Source organism: Takifugu flavidus, chromosome 7 (assembly GCF_003711565.1).
Source record: "Takifugu flavidus isolate HTHZ2018 chromosome 7, ASM371156v2, whole genome shotgun sequence".
Classification (NCBI taxonomy): domain Eukaryota; kingdom Metazoa; phylum Chordata; class Actinopteri; order Tetraodontiformes; family Tetraodontidae; genus Takifugu; species Takifugu flavidus.
In genome coordinates this window covers 9,288,628-9,308,795 of record NC_079526.1, presented here as the reverse complement: position 1 = coordinate 9,308,795, position 20,168 = coordinate 9,288,628, and the positions used below count along the sequence as shown (strand labels likewise).

At 46.3% G+C, this 20,168-nt stretch overlaps 1 protein-coding gene across 5 annotated transcripts in view; it reads right to left on the bottom strand.

Annotated features, from left to right (window-relative positions):
- Positions 1-42: 42 nt before the first annotated feature.
- The window catches only part of pex5la (peroxisomal biogenesis factor 5-like a), a 48,601-nt gene continuing 28,475 nt past the window's right edge, over positions 43-20,168 (bottom strand). For 3 of the 5 annotated variants that reach the window (XM_057037244.1, XM_057037240.1, XM_057037243.1), the window contains 12 exons: positions 19,041-19,241; positions 18,235-18,358; positions 17,628-17,718; positions 17,419-17,448; positions 14,962-15,054; positions 10,966-11,163; positions 9,789-9,932; positions 7,707-7,777; positions 6,289-6,507; positions 4,990-5,155; positions 4,221-4,378; positions 43-4,011 (listed from right to left, as the gene is read on the bottom strand). In XM_057037244.1, the coding sequence (XP_056893224.1) occupies positions 3,810-4,011; positions 4,221-4,378; positions 4,990-5,155; positions 6,289-6,507; positions 7,707-7,777; positions 9,789-9,932; positions 10,966-11,163; positions 14,962-15,054; positions 17,419-17,448; positions 17,628-17,718; positions 18,235-18,358; positions 19,041-19,125 (1,581 nt within the window). In that variant the 5' untranslated portion in view covers positions 19,126-19,241 and the 3' untranslated portion in view covers positions 43-3,809. The remainder of the gene's footprint in view (positions 4,012-4,220; positions 4,379-4,989; positions 5,156-6,288; positions 6,508-7,706; positions 7,778-9,788; positions 9,933-10,965; positions 11,164-14,961; positions 15,055-17,418; positions 17,449-17,627; positions 17,719-18,234; positions 18,359-19,040; positions 19,242-20,168) is intronic. The other 2 variants (XM_057037242.1, XM_057037241.1) reach the window with 2 other exon arrangements.

The window sequence follows — 20,168 nt, the reverse complement described above, 5'->3', positions numbered from 1 at the left end:
GCTTCAAAACTTTCCTCCCGGAAAAATAAAGAAGCATGATCATGGAATATATAACAACAGTTTTATTTTAAAACATGAGTTTCATATTGTACGTTGTTGTAAAGGTGCTAATTCTTGTGATTATACAGCATTATGCATTCTCGGTGTTGCCACCTAATTACTGAATAGAAAGAAGCTCAGTCCATTAAAATATTCAAAACATCTCTGATGCATCAGCAAATAAACAACAAATAGTTTCTACAAGTGGAATTCATGGAGTGGTGAAAGAAAAAATGTCAAAAGCTGCTGAAAACTTTAATGAACCCCAACAGATGATGGAAATCTCAGAAATGGCCAATGAAGTTTGAGTTTTATTATTTCCTGCACTATGAGCAGAAACTTCTTTAAATGGCCATTAGCATGATACAAATGCAATGTGTAATTAATTACACACACTTGCTCATAATTCTGCATTTGTGAGGACTTGTGATAATGCATTCCTAGTCCCTTACTTTAACCCTAATGATGATAAATAAATCCCTAAATCCAACCTAACATTGAAACCAATTTTACACTTAACCTTTAAAAAGTCTTTAAACAAAGTCTTAAACCTGAGACACATTTCAAGTTGTGAAGACCAGCCAAATTGTCTTCACCTCAAACAAATGTCCTCTTCTTGCAGAACGAAAATGGTACTCTGGTCCTCACTATGTAAACTGTACAAGAACACACCCACACACCCACACACACACACACACACACACACATATACAGACAGCAGTGCAGTAAAACAATATCACAAGGGACCTAAATCAGAATTACAGCTCATACTGGACCCTTCAGAACTCTAAAAGCACATCTGCTTACTAGGATATGCACATAAAAATGTCAAATATGAAGACATTAAACTTAACACCATCATAAGTTGGGGTACATCAAAGTCTCCAGTACATCTAAAACTTGTCAAAATTCTGAAAAATATCCAGGAGATACTTGAACTATCCAGGTGCAGCAGTGTGGCAGCATTCAAGCTAAAGAATCTAAGCCGCTCAAATTCCGAGCCCTCGCTAAGGTAGTTCTATGCAACAAGAAGCCTCTTGTGTGGAATATATGCTGAATATATACATCTTTTTCAAGGTTATGGAATCTAAAAGTGCATCGCAGAAATATTGCAAGGGAGTTTCATAACACTTTATTTTTCTTACATTTAGTTGGGGGGGGGGGGGGGGGGGGGGGGGGGCACTCCCGTGTGCTTCATGCAGGCCAGAGAACAGAGAAGAAAAAAAAACAGCATTCATAATGAAAAGTAGAGGATTTGACATGCGTTCAACATGGATGCGTTTTCTGGAACATGCTCAGGCTGCAGGGACGTTCACCTGAGGAGGTAAAGTGTCAACAAAGAAAACTCGCAGGCCGTCGTGTCTTAATTAACTGCAGCGTGATGTGCTTATAACTTCACCACCATTAATACAAAAGCCTTCAAATCTATAGGAACAATTAGATCTCGGAATTTTGAAGGCAAAGTTAAAATATTCAGGAGGAATCTTTCATACTTGAGGAGCAAGGGATGTGTGGCTGATGAATGGCGCATCTCTCATCATTTGTCTCTTATGACAGACTGATGAAAACTGATTGTGGTTCATGTGAGCAGGCTGTTTTCAGGTGCGCGATCATAGAATCAAACATTTTCTGAAACGGATGCAGCCGTCCACCCTCAGCGCAGTCCCAAACATGACTAATCAGCATCAATTTAATGCCAGTTTAGCCCAAATTAAATCAGGGGACCTCTGAGGTGATTGTAGAGCTCTACCATGATTGGAGTAAACGGGTGATGAAGGCCGATGCAGTTCCTTCATTAGCCACTAGGCGGAGGTTCCAAAATGCAGCTAGAATCTATCCCCCTGCATTTGAAAACAGAAAAGTTTGGAGCAAAACGTATTTCGGACTCGGTGCAAGGATTTTGGCTCGAGCGCATCAACTAAGTAAACATTTGGAAATAACACCTGTGTCACATGTGCAGAGAAACGTGACTGTTTAAATGGAGCTAACAGTTGCAGAAACATTTCAGTCGAATCCAAAGTACCAGACCACAAAATCGAAAGAGCAGCCTGACCGTTAGTTGGGCCAACATTTATTAGAGAGGAAATCAGAATCGGTTTCTTTTTAATTTGACAATAATAAAATCTTAGACATGTGCGGTTCACTGCTGTAGACGGTCAGTGACATGCACATATGTCCCAGGCCTCCCTTGGCTCCCATTTCTTCCTGATCTATTAAACATCACCAGAGATGGAGATTTAGAGATGGACATGGAGATTTGGTGCCAAAAAAAGAGAATTTTTAAAAATGAGAGCATGAACTCCTGATTTATCATCATCCATGTTTGGCGGTGCTATGTTGAAGGTAGAGCTGATGATGACAACAGCAGCCTCTGAAGATGAATGGCCTCTAAACGCCACGTTTGCATAGCGTCTGACAGTAAAAACAGCAGTTTCACAGCGCAACATCCCCTCTGCAGCAGAATTATCAGCCATTCGCTCTGTCGCCTTCTTAAAAACAACAGAGTGGCGGGAGAACAGGGCGCCGCTCTGGCGACGGCCCTAATGTGATGTGAGCAGATGGTTAAGTAAATGTCCTCTCACAGAGACACACTTTATGAATCTTACATCAATATTTAAATCACGTTCGACTGCTGAGGCTAATTAAATCTACAGTTTTACTGCGTGTTGAGGTGCAATCAGGATACAAATGGATCCATTAGCGGACATTCCCAGCTCTCTCCGGCTGGGTCTCCCGGCTACGTTCTTCTACGGGTCGACTTCAGAAAAATGAAATTACGAGGCGAACCCTGATGAACGAGAAACTTCCTGTCAACAACAAATGTTTTCATTTTTAAATTCCTCAATTTTTAGACATTATTATTCAGGGCAACATCGCCCAGCTTGTATGTGTTTCTGCAACTCGTCAGCATAAAGGAAACAAGGAGAAGCTCGGCGCCAAGCCAACGGAACGAATAAATAAACCCAACCAAACAGAAATTAATGACTCAGAAAGCTTTCAAGTTCAGACGACAGCTGTTATGTAAAGAACTGAAAACCAGTCTGAAAAATGGCTTAGTGTTGAGTTTTGTGTGTGGGGCCATAAAAATAGTATAAATAAAGGTTATTCGCATGCAGCTGAGTAAGGCTTGACAACCTGGCTTGCACATTCCACTCGAGGAAGTTACATGTTTGTCTGAAGTGCAAAGGGAGAACTTCTCAAGTCAATTATCTACATAAGAATCCATTTAGGAAAACGTTTATTCATGCAGTGTCGTTGGTCTCTGTTGACGGGTGAAAACAAGCCAGGCACCGAATTTGGAGTTCCCGGGTCACGTGACTCGGCCCTTATCAGGGACTGGCTAAATCCAGCCTCTGAGAGAGCGCGGCGGTCGGAAAGTAATTGAATTAGAAAAACCTCTTTTCTCAGCGCGTGAGGATGCCCGGGCCGTCCGTCTGTCCGTCTCTCCTGGCTCAGCTCCGTTCCGCGTGATGAGTCAGCTTTTAATTGATGTGTTCTCTAAGGCATTAGTCGTACAATCTTTGCCCGTCCTCGTGTTCTTCAGGGAAATCACAATTTGCAGTGCAAATCCATCACAAAGCAGTCACCTCCACTACCTGTCCTCAGAACTGCTTCGGGGGTTGACACATGGCGACGCCGGTTCGCCCCGACGTCCACGGAAACATGCACCGTAGTCTCTGCACCACTCTGCTTCGTGCACTTTGGGCTTCTGGCTATAAATCGCAGAGTGAGTGAAAAGGGAAGATGCTACAGTCGCTAACGCTCATTTCTCAAATGTCTAGGTTGAAGGCCCGCATGAGCAGATCCAAATCGCCGATGTTGGCGGCCTGGAAGAGTTCTGGCTGATCTAGCATGGATAAAGCTATTCTCAGAGCCGCCCAGATGTTTCCGGACATCACCTGCTGGCACTGCTGGCGACTCCGGCTCTTTCTCTGAAGGCTTAAAGCAGTCAGGAAGTTACTGGCCGCCTCTCTGCAGAAGCAACAATGACAGGAATCAGCTTTTAAAAGAGGAAGTCTGACAGCAGAACTCTTTCCTTTGAAATGAACGCCAATAATTAACTATTTGGATTTATTACTCAACGTCTTCAGGATAGGAATCACGAAAATATCTTTTTCTTTCCTGCTCAAAATAAGGCCTTTTCTGACCTCATCTTGGTTCATCAGCCACGTCTTACTGACCTGTGTGCTCCCAGGTTGATACAGCTGATGCCCAGGTTGTAGCGGGACCTGATGAACCCGGGCTGGAGTTCCAGCGCTCGCGTGTACGCCTCCACCGCCTCCTCGCTGCGGTCCCCGTTAGCAAGGGTTGCCCCCAGACGATTCCACAAAAGGTAGTCCTGGAGGAAGGTTGGGCCAGTTAACGGTGGCGTGCAGTGATGCTAGAAAAGTCTTTATACTTGAGTGGACACTCTCATCTTTGTGTCTGCTACAGTTCTCTCTCCTCACAAATGGCAGACAAGCGCTACCCGCTGACCTCCTGTCCTATGTCCTGTACCAAAGTCGGCTAACACGGGGGTAATTTATGAAGAGTTACATCATAGAGGATGCCCTTGCTGCTGTATCCCACCCCCGGGTGGACGCGCACGGGTCAGGGTCCGCTCCAGTACAGGGGTCCTTCATCTGTGATGAAGCCTTGCAGAGGGGGATAATTATCTCCCTTTGTGTTCAGAGCAGTTTGTTTCAGCAGGGGAGCCGACATTACCAAGTCTAATATGCTCGGCTGGATTTAGCGGTGACTATCCTCCCTGCCAGAGGACAGTGGCTGATCAGCGTGAGGCCGATACAGAGACAAAAGTCTGTGGGTTTATTTATTGTGCTGGAGATCATTGAAAGTATATATGATGATGTGAAACATCATTTAAACGCACCAATAACTGAGAAGGAAATTTGGGCTTCTCAGCCTACTGTCCAATGTGTTTGTGTACACGTGCACGTGTGTGGTTCGTACGTCTGGCCGCGCTGACAGCGCCGTGCTGAAGGCCTCCACGGCTTTGTTGAACTCTCCGCTGAGATTGTAAAGGACCCCGAGGCCGGTTTGCAGATCTGGGTCGATGCTGTCTGAGTTGTTCTGAACTGCTTCCAGGAAGAGCTCCTTGACTTCGGACTGCAGGGAACTACGGACACACATGTGAGCAGGCGTGAGCGTGGATATGGATTAGTGACTCAGGACTGCTGCGTAAGCGCTTTTAAGATCACAGAGCAGAGACGTGAACTTCGCTGCGTGTCAGATTTGATTCAGAATGTGGGAAAAAAAAGACCATTAAGAGATGTTGGAGGAAGTAAGAAAGCAGAAGGTAAAGGAGGTGTAACAGGAAGTCTAACTAGACTCAGGTTTAATGAGGTCCACAGTTAATCAGCACACCTACATTTACTGGGATTCCCAAACATATAATAATCTAATATAACCTAAGTCGGTCCGCTTTAGTTGCTCCGAGTCAACTGTCGATGGAGTCAATATCCCCCATTTCTGTTTGTTTTCGGGTCGCGCTCCTGTTCTCCGCTCAATTTTCGTATCGATTCACGCTCCAACAAACCTGCTCCTCCGCTGAGGCCTTGAGAGATATCAGCGCTTTATTATACGAGCTCACCACAGCGCACTTCCTGTTTAAAATTTAAACTTCTTCTTCACAATATTTCCCCCCTGTTGCCTGGTTATTGAACATCAAAAACAAGGCCAGCTTGTTTTTCATGCAGGCATTGTGACCTATTTCGTCACTGTGAGGATACACCTGCAGGAGCATGAAGGGCGGGAATGCAGCCTCATCATCTGCACACATTTGCTACAGATTCGTGTTGAGATGCGGCTGCTTTTTGCTGTCGTTAACCTATAAAAAGTCATAAAGCCGCAGCCCGAGAGGCGATTATTAAAGTGAAAAATGAAAGCAGCGACAGCCAGAGGGCGGCTTCTGCCTTGGCGGTCTGCTGCTCCTGACTTTAGGGCAAAGTCAGTGATTGTCCTTTACTTTAAATGTTAGTTTCGGCTCCTGTCAAAACAAGGCGGAGAAAGAAAGAAAGAAAAAAAGAGACATTGGATGACTTGTATGGGGAGACCACAGTAATTGGGTTGGTTCTTTTGACACCCACTACAAAGAGCTGCAGAACTGCACCTTTTCAAAATGATGAAGCTTATTTTAGAACCAGACTGTGAGCGTGAGGAAAAAAAACCCCATTAACTTTTCATTCAGTTAACGAGACCAGAACAGCTCAGCGGTGTTTCAACCTCCGAACCGGGCTCCGAACCCCCCACCTTTCATTCCTGCCGAGGTTGGGAGCGTGAGACATCCTGCGTTGGGAGCTGGGCGACGCCGTCAGGTGGCTCTTCCCCTTCAGCAGCTGCTTGTACTTGGGGTTGTGGCGCAGCCAGCGGAGCAGCGCCTCGCAGGCGTCGCTCCTCATGCCGATGTTGGTCAGGCTCACTGCCAGAGCCATCAGGGCCGCGAGGTTGTTCGGGTGGAGCTCCAAGCACCTGGATGGGGACGGTTGGGGGGGGGAAGAGGGCGTGAGGAGCGCACTTGAAAGGGAAATTCAGCGCTGACAGGCATTGATCAGGACAGGCCAAAGGCAGGGAACATAAGGTGGATTCTAATTATTTGAGGGTCGGGTGGTAGAGTCGCAACCTCCTCCTGCTCCTCATATTATTGTGGCGCTATGACCAGCAGGGTTCCCTCGTGGTTATTTTTGACACATTTTTTTCCAGGATGCTGCTGTTATATCACGGCTTATGTGACAGGGGGCCACTGTCTGTATGAGCCCCGCTGACCTTTGGCCCCCTCCGTTGCAGGGCTGGATGAAACAGGCCTGATTAGCCGAGGGACTAAAGCAGAGGCCAAAACGAGATTAAGCTTTCATCAAGATAATTTTGCAGCTGAGATTTGCCACGGTCGACATGCCAAATTCCTTAAACCCAAATAATCTCAGTCGAAGGCAGAGTTCAAGAGGCGTTTCAGCTCTTCTGGTCGCGCCCCAGCCGTTACAGGACAACTTAATGTTGTCTCCTGTTTCTTTGGAGGCAAAACCCTCACGCGTTGGTTGGAGCCTCATTTTGTAGTGGTGATCTAATCCCTTTTGCTTATTACTTGATAAAGAAACCTAAATGAGATCTTAGGTGGTCTAATGCCTTGTTTGCCTTCACGCACAAACGTTTCCCCTCACAGATGGAGGAGTTACGTCATAAACTGAGGCGGACACCCGGTATTCAGACGGATTAAAAGACACGTGAATCCAGGCGAAGGGTCAAATTTGCCGCTTTCTTCCCTCTGCAGGCTGAATCCCTAAGGCTTCGGTCCGACGTGCTGGCGTTCACACGCTCGCAAGGTGTCATTTGCAGCTTGTGCGCTGTCATTAATGAAAGTGGGCCATCTCCCATTGAGGAAATGGCTCACTCAGCCGCTGAGCAATCAACACTCGAGCGCTGAAAGGATGAACACAAGACCTGCTCGGTCCTGAAGACGCGACAGCAGCGGCCTTCATGTTTGCTTTATTGCTGCTTCTGGCAAAATAAATTTAGGGCCTCTTCTTGTTTCCTGCCGAGCTCCCCGTTTCGGCGTTTGTCCGTTTATGCGCAGACATATGGCGCCGTCCAAACATAACAGCCGCCAGTGCTGTCAAGCCCAAGAGTGATTTTTAATTTTAAATGAGATTCTGGGCGGAGATGGATGCTCTTACCTCTGGAGGGACACGATGGCAGCCTGCTCGTTTTCATTTTCAGCCTGCGTGGTTCCCAACACTTGCCAAGCCTGCAGGGAAGCAGAGTACAGGTGAGAGGGAAGGACGGGAGATGAACCAGGACGCCATAGCTGACGTCCTCTGGGGTTGGGAGACCATCCGCCACCTCCTCCTGCTCCTGCTCCTCCTGCTCCTCCTCCTCTTCCTCATCATCCTCATCATCACTGCCATCGTCGCTGTCGGTGCAGCAGAGTCCCAACACTGAGCCGGTGATGTGAGTGTTTGCTGCTTGAGCAACCTTGGCTCCAGAGGATTGTGGGGTCAAATTTGCAATTATGATTAAACAAAGCGTTGGAGGATTATCCTTCGTTACTCTCAGGTCGTCTTATTAAAGCACCTGAGCAGGAGGAAGACATTTTGCACTCAAAGCAGCTCAGACATTTGACCTCATCTCTTTGGACAAATCTGCAGATATTTCAAGTGGCGACGTGTTATTTACTACAGGAGTCGCTGCCGAGCACAAAAACAGAGCAGAGGCAAACCCGCTTGATTAAAAGTGCATTTCAACGGTCCCCGAGGGCGTAGAGTAATTAATCTGCACGTTAATTTATTGGAAAGAGATGGTTGTTTTGGGCGAGGACGCTGAACCTGCAGAGCTTCTGTCTCCCTCTCCTGGCAGCTTGTGCAGCTGAACGCAGGGCGGAGTTCAAGCAGCGTCTAAAACAGAACCGCTGTATCAAGCGTCGGCTTTTATCGCAACGTTTGAGCGATGACAGAGGCTCACTCCTATCAAAAACACAATTTAAGCACATCCGAGTGATTTCCTTCTGAAAACAGCCCACGCAGACTCTGAAGATTCCATTTCCAGCAGATATGTGACTGTTTTACCCTCGCTGAGCAGTAGAAACGGGCAGACAATGACACGGCCGCCCTGGTCACTAGATTAGGAGATTACGCTACTGTACTTTGTGTCTGAGCCGCCTCATTTAATAACTTATTTTCAAGATTATCTTGGCGGAGGCTGTTTTCTTCCACTATTCGCTGCAACTCGGAGGTCTTCAGAGTAGAGCAATAAGCCACTAAGCACCCTCGGGGAAATTTGGAATGATATTAGTTCCATACACCACAGGATAATCCTCTCCGAGGAATTACTGGCACATTTCTTTGGGATTCTGGCGCCGAGGCTTTGCTCCTTCAGCCCGCAAAGAGGTCACTCCTTTTTGTACAGAAATACAAGGATAGGAGGAAACTCGTGCAGAACGGGCTATTATTCACTTGACAGAGCAAACGGTGACTCCCATTAAGAGCAAATTTTGGCCACAGTAAACAACTCCTGGCTGGGAACTAACGAGCTCAGCCCGATGGTGCTGGACACTTGATCAGCAGATCTGAGCGAGAGATTAATTCTGTTTCACTTCTGTCAAAACAAACTGGAGACAGTGGAGACAGATTTGCCTTTAATTAAACTGGCATATGGTGATATTGAACTTCAAGTCTCCTGAATCTTTTCATTTTTGTTGTGGAGTCGGCGTGTAGAGCCAGAAACTCACCATTGTCTACAGATCATCTCCACACCTCCATGAATACACCCACTCTTTGCCCTCCGTGATGCTCTGGAGGATCTCCAGCTGTATTTGCACACATCCGGATGCGACCAGCGCTTAATCCAGGCCAAAAATATTGAAATTAGTGCTGAAGCATAAAATTCCTTCAGGATTAACAGCACAGGTGTGATGGGGGCTTATGTGAGCAATCAGCTAAAAGCCCGAGAGGTCCACAAATATCAAAGATCCTGCAGTGCTGTTGCATGCAACGTGTCCAGTGACCATAAAAGAGTGTCCCTGCTCCTGTTTTTATCCTGGACCCTTGTGTTTTACATCCCTCGGCGTTATGTTATTTTAATTTTTCACCTTTTCTTTGAAAATAACAAGTCTATCATACGTACCTGAAGGTAAGCATGTGGAGCTGCCGACACTTGCAGTAAAACCTGGATACCAACAAACTAGCCAGTGTGTGTGTGTGTGTGTGTGTGTGTGTGTGTGTGTGTGTGTGTGTGGGCAGGGACGGTCTCCATGAATTCACCTCTGAATCATGAGGGTCCTGCAGGACAGCGGCCTCCAGCAGCAGCACGGCGTTTGGCAGGTCTCCCTCTCGAGACTTCTTCAGTCCCTCTTCAAACGCGTTGGGTAAATCCTTGTAGGGATTATCTGTGTGGAAGTAGTAACCCTGCCGGTGGAAAAAAGAGGGAGAGAACAATAAAATGGGGGCAGAGGCAACATCAGTCTCTCCTCCGCATTGAAATGCAAATCAGCCGGCGTCCTGTGCAGGTGCGTATTTGAGCAAAGCTCCGACACCTGGAATTGATCTTTCCTGGATGGTTCCGAGCAGGAGCCGAGCTCCTCGGGGTTCGTCGTTTCTCCTTAAATGTTAAAGTTTGCATTTTTAAAGTGTGATTACCCCGGTGTTTTGTTGGCCGCTCTATCATGACTTTGAAATCACTTTCAGCAGCAGCACTGGGACCTGAACTGGGATCAATCAGGAAGCCCTGAAGTCTGATCCTAGATGATTTCCTTCCATAAGAAGGTCAGATTTTAAAATCAGCCCACGGCCTCTGAACCCCAGAGCTTCCTCTTATATCACATATGATGAAGGTGGTAGGATGGGACGCTTCTTTTTCTGAGAGCAGATTTTTTTTTTAGAGAAAAGAAGTTTTACAATACTGAACAATTTCTTCTCTTCTCCACCATAACAACAAAAGATGGGACAAGAATGTTATTTGTAAAGCTGCACACATGATGATGTTCTGATACTGGAACTAAGATGGGAATCGAATGGAGAGCATGTGTAGCAGTATTAGCTGCTGCTATTAGCCTAGTATGTCATGCAATAGCACATAGCTAAAACAAAAAAATATTCCAGCCTAAATATTTTACTTGTTATCACAATAACAATGATTGTAAAATTTGCACCTTCAGCAGCAGAAATAAAGATCGTTAATTAGCTGAGCTACAACTAGCTACAGCTAAAAGCTAATTAGGAAGCTGTTTTGTGCATATTTTGAGATTGAAAGACACATTCAGTTATTAATCTGAATCAACTTAACCTGTCATTCAATGTCAAATAAACTTATTAAACCTTCCAATGTGATTTTATGTTTGAACTTTTTTCATGTCTTAAGTGAAACTACTACTACGACAGCACTAGCATTAGCAACCAGACTTTACTGTAAAGACTTAGCTCATGAGTTAGCTCATTTCACCGTATAATTCGAGCCGTAGCCGACATTGTTTACTCTCCAAAGACTGCCTGTCTCAGCGGTGTCATCTCTGATGATAGTGACCTTCTCGTGTGGAGAGACAGTGGTGGGAATCTGCGCCTGCTCGTTCTCCGTCAGCCAGTTCCTCCGTGCCAGCTCTTCCCACTCCGCCTGCATCTTATCCCAGAACTCTGTGTCTGACTGATGGAGAGGACGAGAGGAGAAAGTCAGTGATGGGCAGGCGGCTCCTGCAATTTCACTCATTTTAAAGCAACATTATTTAGCATTCCATTTATTCATGTCTGTAAACTCCACAGTGAGAGCTGCGGGTGTGTTTGCGGAGCCTCTGAAGAGGTCAGCCAAGTCAGAGTGACCCGCTGTGTGAATGTGCGAGGGTCACGAATCTTTTCATCTCCACAGAGGCTTGTGAGTGACGCGACAGCCGTGATGTGGACCCTGGTGCTGAGGGATGGCAGGTAATTGTAGCTCGCTGACAAGTCACGTCGCCTGAAGGTGAGTTTGTACAGTTGACTCGGAGGAAAAGTGCATTATCAGAGTTCCTGCTGGGAGGAGATGTGTGCAGTGGGCCGGGAAAGAGCCGGGACTTGGATAAAGAGTCTTTAAGGGTCCTGATGGGTTGCTCAGATTTCCCCGATCTACACTCATTTTACACTGTAAAAACAGCTTCATGTATACATCCTGTTTTTTGTTTAAGTCTCCCAAAGCTGGATTCGCAGGACGGGAATTGCTTTTAGGATTGAAATAAAGATACGGAGCAGCAGAAATCCTGACAGGATGTTTCTACACGCTAATGTTGACAGTTTAATTATGCCGAACAAGACAAAGATAACAGCAAGGTAAATTATATCCCTGGAGTGGATTCCTCGCCGCAACGCTCCTTTCTGATGAAGTGCTACGTGGAATGGACGGATCCCGAATGCGCCACCGCTCAAATGGATTGATAATTATTCATGAACACCTGAGGTTGTTTTTCTTTTGCCCACACATTTCAACATTATCTATTCTAATTTCAATTCTGGGATTCAGTTGCAGTTATTTTCTTATACGTAGCGATAACAACAGGGGTGGTAAATACATTCTAAGCTAAAACACAGGAATGGAATAAACTGTCACTAATTGGGGAAAAAAATGGATTAAGTCCTGAAACATCTAAATGGGATGCATAAACTGGGTGTTCGGATATAATTTAGAGTCCTGTTGAGTTTGACATGACTCCCTGAGCATGAATAATGCCCACTCGCCCACTGTACCGGAGCGCTTCCACCACTAAAATCTCATTATTTATCCGTAACCTCGGGGCTCTCGTCATCCTCTGAGCAGGGCCGCTCAGGTTCGACGTGGTCTGATGTCAGAAAATAGTGTTTTCAGGTGAAAACTGCCTTTTGAGTCCCTGAAAATGTAACTAAAGGGGTTCCCTAAGTGGAGCCCTGTCAAAACAGCACAGGAATGGTAGGGACATGCACAGGCGTGCAAATATACCGCCAACTAGTGGCTCGGCACTGGAACTACAGCGTTTTATGCATTCCCATGTGCTGCTTTAAAGAAAAACAGGAAATTGGCAGCAGGTTGTTGTCGTGGTGTAAAGGGAAACGTGTCCAAAAGGACAAACTCTGAATGGACAACTGTCCCTGTCAGCCCTACTGGCCTCGTGCTGCACTGGAATATTCCGCTCCCCTCCCAGTTGCACCTCCACCTGGCGCTCCCACCTGCTCCTCATCTGCAATCGCCTCAGCATAAAAGCGGCCCTGGCTCAGGCTGAGCAGCAGCGCTGTGCACTTTCTCGGCTGGATTTACCAGCGTTTGACTCAGCCGGCCTTGGGTGTCCTCTACTGTCTCAGCCCATGTCAACTTAGCAGCCTTCTGTCCCTGCCTGTGGCGAAGCGTCCGCTCCTGACATTACGGCCTTGAGAAGAACTTCTGACGACGTGAGTGCGCTTTGCTCCTTGTGTCGGCCACAAACCTTCCTGCCGTTCAGGCCGACTTCAGGAAAAGTCTTGACAAACTTCCCATTTGCTGTTTTGTGCTGGTCCATTTTCAACCTGTTACACAGGACGGGTTCATTTCCAACCACAATGTGAAAAAAGCTCGAGTTTCAGATGAGCTTTTGTCCCCGTTCCCGCTCTGCTCCCAGCAGAGTGGAAGTTTCGTGCAACCTTGGTCTCAGGATGGAAACTTTGAACTTGGCTGTAAATGTGTCACCCATGGAAGCGAAGACTTTGCTCATTTCCTTTCCCTCCATTTGCATTTGTTCAGCCGGGCCGAGGATTAAAACCGCTGACCTTCGGAACGTGAGGCTGCAAGTTTAACGTTGCGGTGACGGCGTTGCCTCAGACCGATGCGCCGCGAGATTGAAGTGAACACGCCGCTCCGATCCAACACCGGGTCACGCCGTCACCTAACATTGCCTTTACTGCCCTCACGCCTGTCACACTGGGGGGGAAACACTGACTGAGCCAATGGTCACCGAGGAAACTTTATCAGCCTCTTCGCTCCATTGTCTGGCTCACTGACACCCCGTCATCGTTTTTTTAATAGCGTTTGTGTAAAAAAACAAATCTACACCTTCTCATCTTGTTTAATGGATTCTATTTGCCAGCTGAAATCCTCGTCTCCTCCGTCTCTGGCTCCCAATTGTGGCACATTTGGCAGCTTGGGCTAATTAAATGAATAGGCAGAACAGCGGTGCTGATTCAATGTTCTTCTTCCCCTCCGAGCCATCTCTAACTCCTCGGACTATAAGTATGGAAGTGCATGCACGTGCACGGCCACTTAGGAGGAAATGATCTGATTGTGGGCTTTCACGTTGGCAGCTGAAGCTGCATTTCCATCGAGGATGCTCCAGAGTGGAAGCCTCCGCCCGGGCGGCTCGATGGAGGCCCGGAGATCCTGTTTCCGATCGATGCTGCTCGGATCAGCCGCCGTCTTACCTAGCGCGCGTGCACGAGCTGTGGTTATTCAGACGCTTGGATGTTGAGGGCTTACACACGATCCGACACCATCACCAACTTTGGGCAGGGAGCCCCGAGGCAGTCGGCCCCTCTCACTTTCTTACTGCCTTTCTATCCCTCCTCTATTATTTATACACCCTTACACTCGGCCCTCGGTAAAATTAAAGCCCCTCTGTTCAGAACACTTCAAGGCTACTTCCGCTAATTGGCAGAAGCTGGCGTGGACGGGTGGAATTGCCAGAACTGTCCTGTGTTCCTGCTCTGAACGTTAACAGCACCCAAGGATGATCTAGTTTATTTGTGCTTTCTTGTGGTTCTGAGTTTCCCGTTTCAGTGTCCAAGGTCGTTTTCATCTTCTCTTGATCTACATTTCCCTTGGTCCCCGTTTCTGGTCTTTGTTGTTTCTGGTCTTTGTTCTTTTCTTTTTTTCTTTTAATGTTTGGCTTTTCTTGTTTGATTTCCAGCTCTGGGCTCCAGACTGTGTTTGCATAACGACTATTGATTTTGGCTGCCCGGAACCGTTTTGTTGATTTGGACTGACTTCCTGAGTTGGACCCCCACACGGACCCCTGCAGTGAGTAATCCCTCAGATAAACCTGTTTGCCAGCATTTAACAAAAGCCTAAAGATGTATGCAGACCTGATCGGTAACGCCGGCGCGTCTCCGACAAACATGCGGACCGTGATGAATGAAGCCGAGTCCAATTACAGGAAGTTCATTATCTCTGATATTTGATATGGCCGTCTGTAAAATGACTGACCTGTTTACCCTGGTGTTGGCTGGCAGAGAGTCATAAATGTTTCTGGGTCAAACACCTGAGCCTCAACTTCGCACGGACGTTTAAAACGGTTCGAACGATCAGATGCAGATGACCAGTTAAAGTTCATGTTGAAAATGTTTATTTTGGCTGCATTTTTCTTTTGGTCAGGAATTCAAGCACTTTACTTCTAGTGTTATGGCTTTATTTATTAGCTAAGGCAGGAGTTCTGGGTGATTAGTTTGACGGTTGCGTGGTGCACGCCGTGCTCACCTCAACAGCAGCCTTGGCTCGCTCAAACTCCTCCTCCAGGGACTGATGTCTGGACAAGAGGGCGCTGCCGAACCGCTGCTCCTTGTTTAGAGCCTGTCTCATACACATGCACACATTTTATAACATGTTATACATGCGTGCACGAGCAAAGGGCGACTCACTCACACATACACACACACACACACAGAGCTGGGGGGGGGGGGTCAAGCGGGTGGTGCGTACGGTGTCAGCCATCTTTCACAGACACGGCCTTGAAAAATCTCCCAACATGCTTTGGAAGGCCAGCACGTATCTGCCGCGATCGCCTCGTCCACCCGTCAAATATGACCGGCCGTGCACCTGAACAGGCCGCTGATGCGTCTCTGCTAGCTGCTGCTGCATCCACACGCTGCCACAGCCCAGCTGACTATTGGTGGATAACTGAGATACAGAGGACGATATTTCATTATTTTAGAACAATTCTCTGTCCCCCTGCTGGACCTGCCGGAACATTAGAGCATCTTTGGACCATGCGCAGTATTTATCACTTATTGCATATTGGTTATTTATTTTAATTGCCCTGAAGTGTTGGACAGGTCCCATATTTTTTTCTATATCATGAAGAAAAGTATTAATTTCTGATATAAGCCTGTGATGCAGGTATTTCTAAAAGATTCCTGAGGGGCGGCTTCTCCAGTTCCTATCATTTTAAGAGTTTGCCAAGCCAAGAAATGTCCAGATTTCTGGACAAAGATGTCTGAAACCACACAGGACAATAATGACTGTCAAACAGAAATGGAAATTCTAATTCATCACCATTTATAACAAAGTTGATGGAAAATTTGCAAAGAGGTGTTTTAAAATAATTGGGTGTTAATTGGAGACAAATTGTACATCTGATTCATGCCTGTAATTACAAATGTCTGGACAAAAGCTCCAAGAATAAGACATGAAAGGAGTGAGATTAATTGCATTGGGTGGCATCAACATGCAGGTGGAAATATAGATGCTGTGCAGCAGTGACAGGAAGTGGAGCTGCAGCATCGACTTCTTGGTTCCTGGCTGTCCGTTATGAGACAAAACAGCTCCAGATGAATGAATGTAAAATAAGTATGGCGAGTTCAAGGTCCTTCAGGAATCACGACAATGCTACCATTCATGCTAACAGCTTCCATCAAACTGAAAAAACTAAATTTGGTTGATCGGTTGTTTCTTTCTGTGCACCATCTGCTCTTATTCTTCATCCCTAACTGGCCTAAACACTCGTACCAGCCTTCCCAACCTCTTCATCCTTTACTTTGTGTCAGAGGCAGCTGACGAGGTTTCCCACTTCAAACCTAAGACCTGCGTCAGGCTGCGCTTTAATAACGAGTACTGTGCTAGCTGGTTCTGGAAGCACCGTGGGCTTAGCTTTCCTTACAGAAACAGCAGTGTTCTTCCTTGCTTTGAGTTAGGACGTGCTAAACCAGGTGATGATTCAACACAGACCGTGTGTTTGATTTTATTTATAAGCTCAATTTTCAAATTAGCATCTTCACCTCTTAATTAGATTTGGTTAATCACAATCTTGGACCCAGAAGTAGTGCAACTGCTGTGGGTCGCGCTTTCTAAACTACCATGGATGAATGTTTAACCCATTAATTACTGTAGATCAAACAGGCGAGGCACTCTAGAAATATAGTGTTTCCGGTATCGTTTAGGTTTTTTAATTACTTCAGTTTTCCTCAGTACATCAAAACCTTTGAAACACTGCTGTAGTTTAGTTCCACTGGTTGCATTTGCTGATATAAGATCACACCAAAGTCGGATTAGAAGGATTACTAACTAAAGAAATGATCAAGAATATCTTCTCCATGATGAGATCACACATAATACATAAAACTTGTGATGCTCGCATGCTGAGGCTCCAACGTTCGACCCGAGTTATCTGTTTTTTCCCCCCTTTGACGCTTCCAACTGGACTTGAAACCCAAACCATTGTTGCGTAATCCCCATGCAAACAGTTTGCTCACTGGGCAACAACGTCCCTCCATCCCAGACAGTTATCTTTAATCCAAATCAATTATTTATCAGACTGCAGACAGGTAATATAGGTTTAGCTGGCTGGGTGAGATCAGTACTAATGGACTCAGTGTAAAGCTGATAAATAATATATGGACTATTAATTAAAAAATGTAGTCTGGAAACAAGACCCCCGGTGCAGAGCTACACGCACGCACGCACGCACACACACAAAAGAAAAGAAAAGTTCGATTCGAAGGGAAAGCACTTGACATTTGGACCTCGTAGCACCACCGCGGACGGCCTCACGGCCGCCAATATGGCTCAGAAGTGTCTTTAAACTCCAAAGTATTGTCCCGTTTTCAGCCTTTGAGTCAAATTTCATGAGATGTCGTGGTGATTTTATTTTTATTTTTTTTCTTGGTGCAAATGTGGCGTCTTTCAGTGCTACATGAAAGGATGCAGAGGGAGGCTTACATGTCTTCCACTAATATACTGTCTGTTGAGCTGAAATGGAAGAATTGCAGGTGTTAGGACCAAGACGACACAACAAGGTGTAAAACCTAAATCTACCGCTGGGTTCTCATGCATTAACTGCTGTTCAACACAGTCAGACTTGATATGTGATGCACTTCCTGTCTCCTCAGAAGAAGGATGAATAAATGTAGTTTTTTTTGAGAACTTACTTGAGACGCGAGAGCAGATTCCTGCTCCACTTTGGTGTTCACGTCCACCACGTTCTTATTGGGCTCCACCTGGTTTTTACCGTCAATGGACCTGGAACCAAAGGAGAAAAGCTTTGAGGGGGATTTTCTTTTTCCAACTCAACTCTGACGTTCATACTGGAAGCCCTGGGTTGAGGAGGACGGCATCCTTTAGTCAACTGTCAGCAGGACAAAGGTATTAACTGAAAAAGCACGGGCCGTTTCCACAGCTTGTTCTGGACACTGATTGGTTGATTGGCCAGAAATCTATCACCGCGGCGCTGATGTAAGGTGACAACTGGTCTTAAACGATCGCAGCAGCTCAACACAGCTGATAACTGGTCTCTGATTTTAAGAAAATATGAGAGTCTAGTGTCTAGTCTCAGGTTGAAAATGAGCTCTACACACACACATGTGTCTGCATCCAGTCTGTGCATCACTAATATTAGTAGCAGAAGATTAGTTTTGCCTAAAAATAATCATGGCAAATCACAAGAGAGCTGGGACGTAATAAAGGAAAAATAACTAGAAAAATACGAGGCTGATGATATTAATAGGGGGGAGTAAATAATTCGTGGCGAGTACCCACCAAAGAAACTCATTGGAGGAGTTTTTGGAAGAACGCCGCCTCTCCAGCTTCCACTTCCTGTTGCCGTTCTTCTCGGGGTTGATGTTTAACTCCTCCCATTTATCCAGAGTCGAACAAATGGTGACTGTCGACCGAGTGAACACAAAACAAGAGTGACAAACCGGAGACCGAGCCGGCGTCCACGGGCATTTTTAGGAAAAGGGGGGGGGGAAATTAGCCGACAAGAAGCACCAGGTTTCTGCCGCTTGTTCACCGGGAAAACGGTGAGCTGCAAAACATGCAGACAATTGGTAACGTGGGCGTCTCAACTAGAGAACAGAGCGTTCAGTCTGGCTTGTAAATGAAGCTACAGTATCATCAATCTCCCTGAAATAAATTATTCATCACAGGGAAGTTTGACTCAAAATGCGTAATTAGTTTTCACTGAAAACTTTAACTTTGAGCTGGCAGTCATTCATTATTTCCTTTGAAAGCCTTCAGAGATGGCTTCCTCTCATTAGAAAAGCTTGGCTTCCTTTTCCTTTTGCTTGTTCATGAGTAAAGCCAAGGCCACTGGGAGCGCTGGGAGTCCGAGCTGCTGGAGAAGAAACACCAGAACTTCTTTTGATTTAGTCTGACGAGACTGGTGGGAAAGTTCACTGTATGATTATTATTCATCTCAACTTTATTGACGGCATCTGTCACTGTAAATATTCAGAGTCCGACCCCCAAAACAGTGGCGGGAAAGCTCCCTATAACAGGAAGAACTCTTGAGCAGAACCAGGCCCCTCCTGCACTGTGTAACAAGCAGCACGTTCAGCTTCTACCTGTGTCCAGTGAAGTCTTCTCCGGGGTTCTGGTGCTCCGGCCCGTCTGCTCCACCTCCACCTGGATCAGCTCAGTCTCATCCATGCTCTTCTTGCTGCTCTTCTGGATGTTTCCCAGCGACAGGGGGTTCTTCTTGTCTTTGCGGTTCTTTCTGTCGCCGGGTTCGCTGAGATCCAGAAGATCCAGTGTTGAAGACAGAACTGGGAGGGATGCAGAGACGCTGCGTTAATGCGACGTGAGCAGACACAAGGACGGATCTGTAAAACATCTTTTACTCCATCCGGGAAGGTGTGGAGTCTGTAAATAAACGCAACCCAGAACAGGCGTTTAGGATCTTCTCGCCTTTGTAAAAGTGAGTTCATGTGGTTGGACTGATCTGCAGGTCTCGGTAATGTGACGGGAAGTTCGGATTTTGACGCACACGTTTTCTGACACGACCAGCTGAGCTGTCAGAGCTATTTAAGCTGTCGCGCCGTCGCCTCCTGGGTGGACGCCTTCAAATTTGCTGCTCTTTTCTAAATATACCAGGGGCCCGTACGGATGACGCGGCCCCGCCAGGAGCTCCAGTTTGGTCAATTAAGTAATTTAATCTCAGGTTGGTGGAGCGGCGCAGGAGGACGCAGCTGTCTGTCGAGGGATTAGAAGACTTTGTCCTGAGAGGCAGGTTTCATTAACACTCGCAGGACGTTCGATTTTTGGGTTTCTTCTCCCATTTTCGTCTCCCCGGCCCAATTTTCTGACAAGTCCTTCAGGTTCTGAAGTCATTGTCTTCAATTGATTGCCCTTTGTGTTTTTATTATTTATAAAACCTTGAAATTATTCTGCTCGATAATATCGGCACTTCGAGGGAGAAAATGTCTTATCTTGCTGCAGTGGCGCTCTAAAGTGAACATCCAGCCGAGCGCGTCTGTAGACTGAAACCTTCTGGTCATCAGCGACTCCCCCTCGGATAAGGAGCAAAGGCAAAGGCAGTGATGTCAAAATGTTTTCGCACGTTGGAGTTTGGTTTCTGTGCATCCGTGGGCATTATCGACATGAGTCAGTATTTTATCTTTATGACATCATAGTTTGGTCTACAGAGGGGAATAATAAAGCTGAGTCACCACAAACCTTCAAGGCTGGAGACA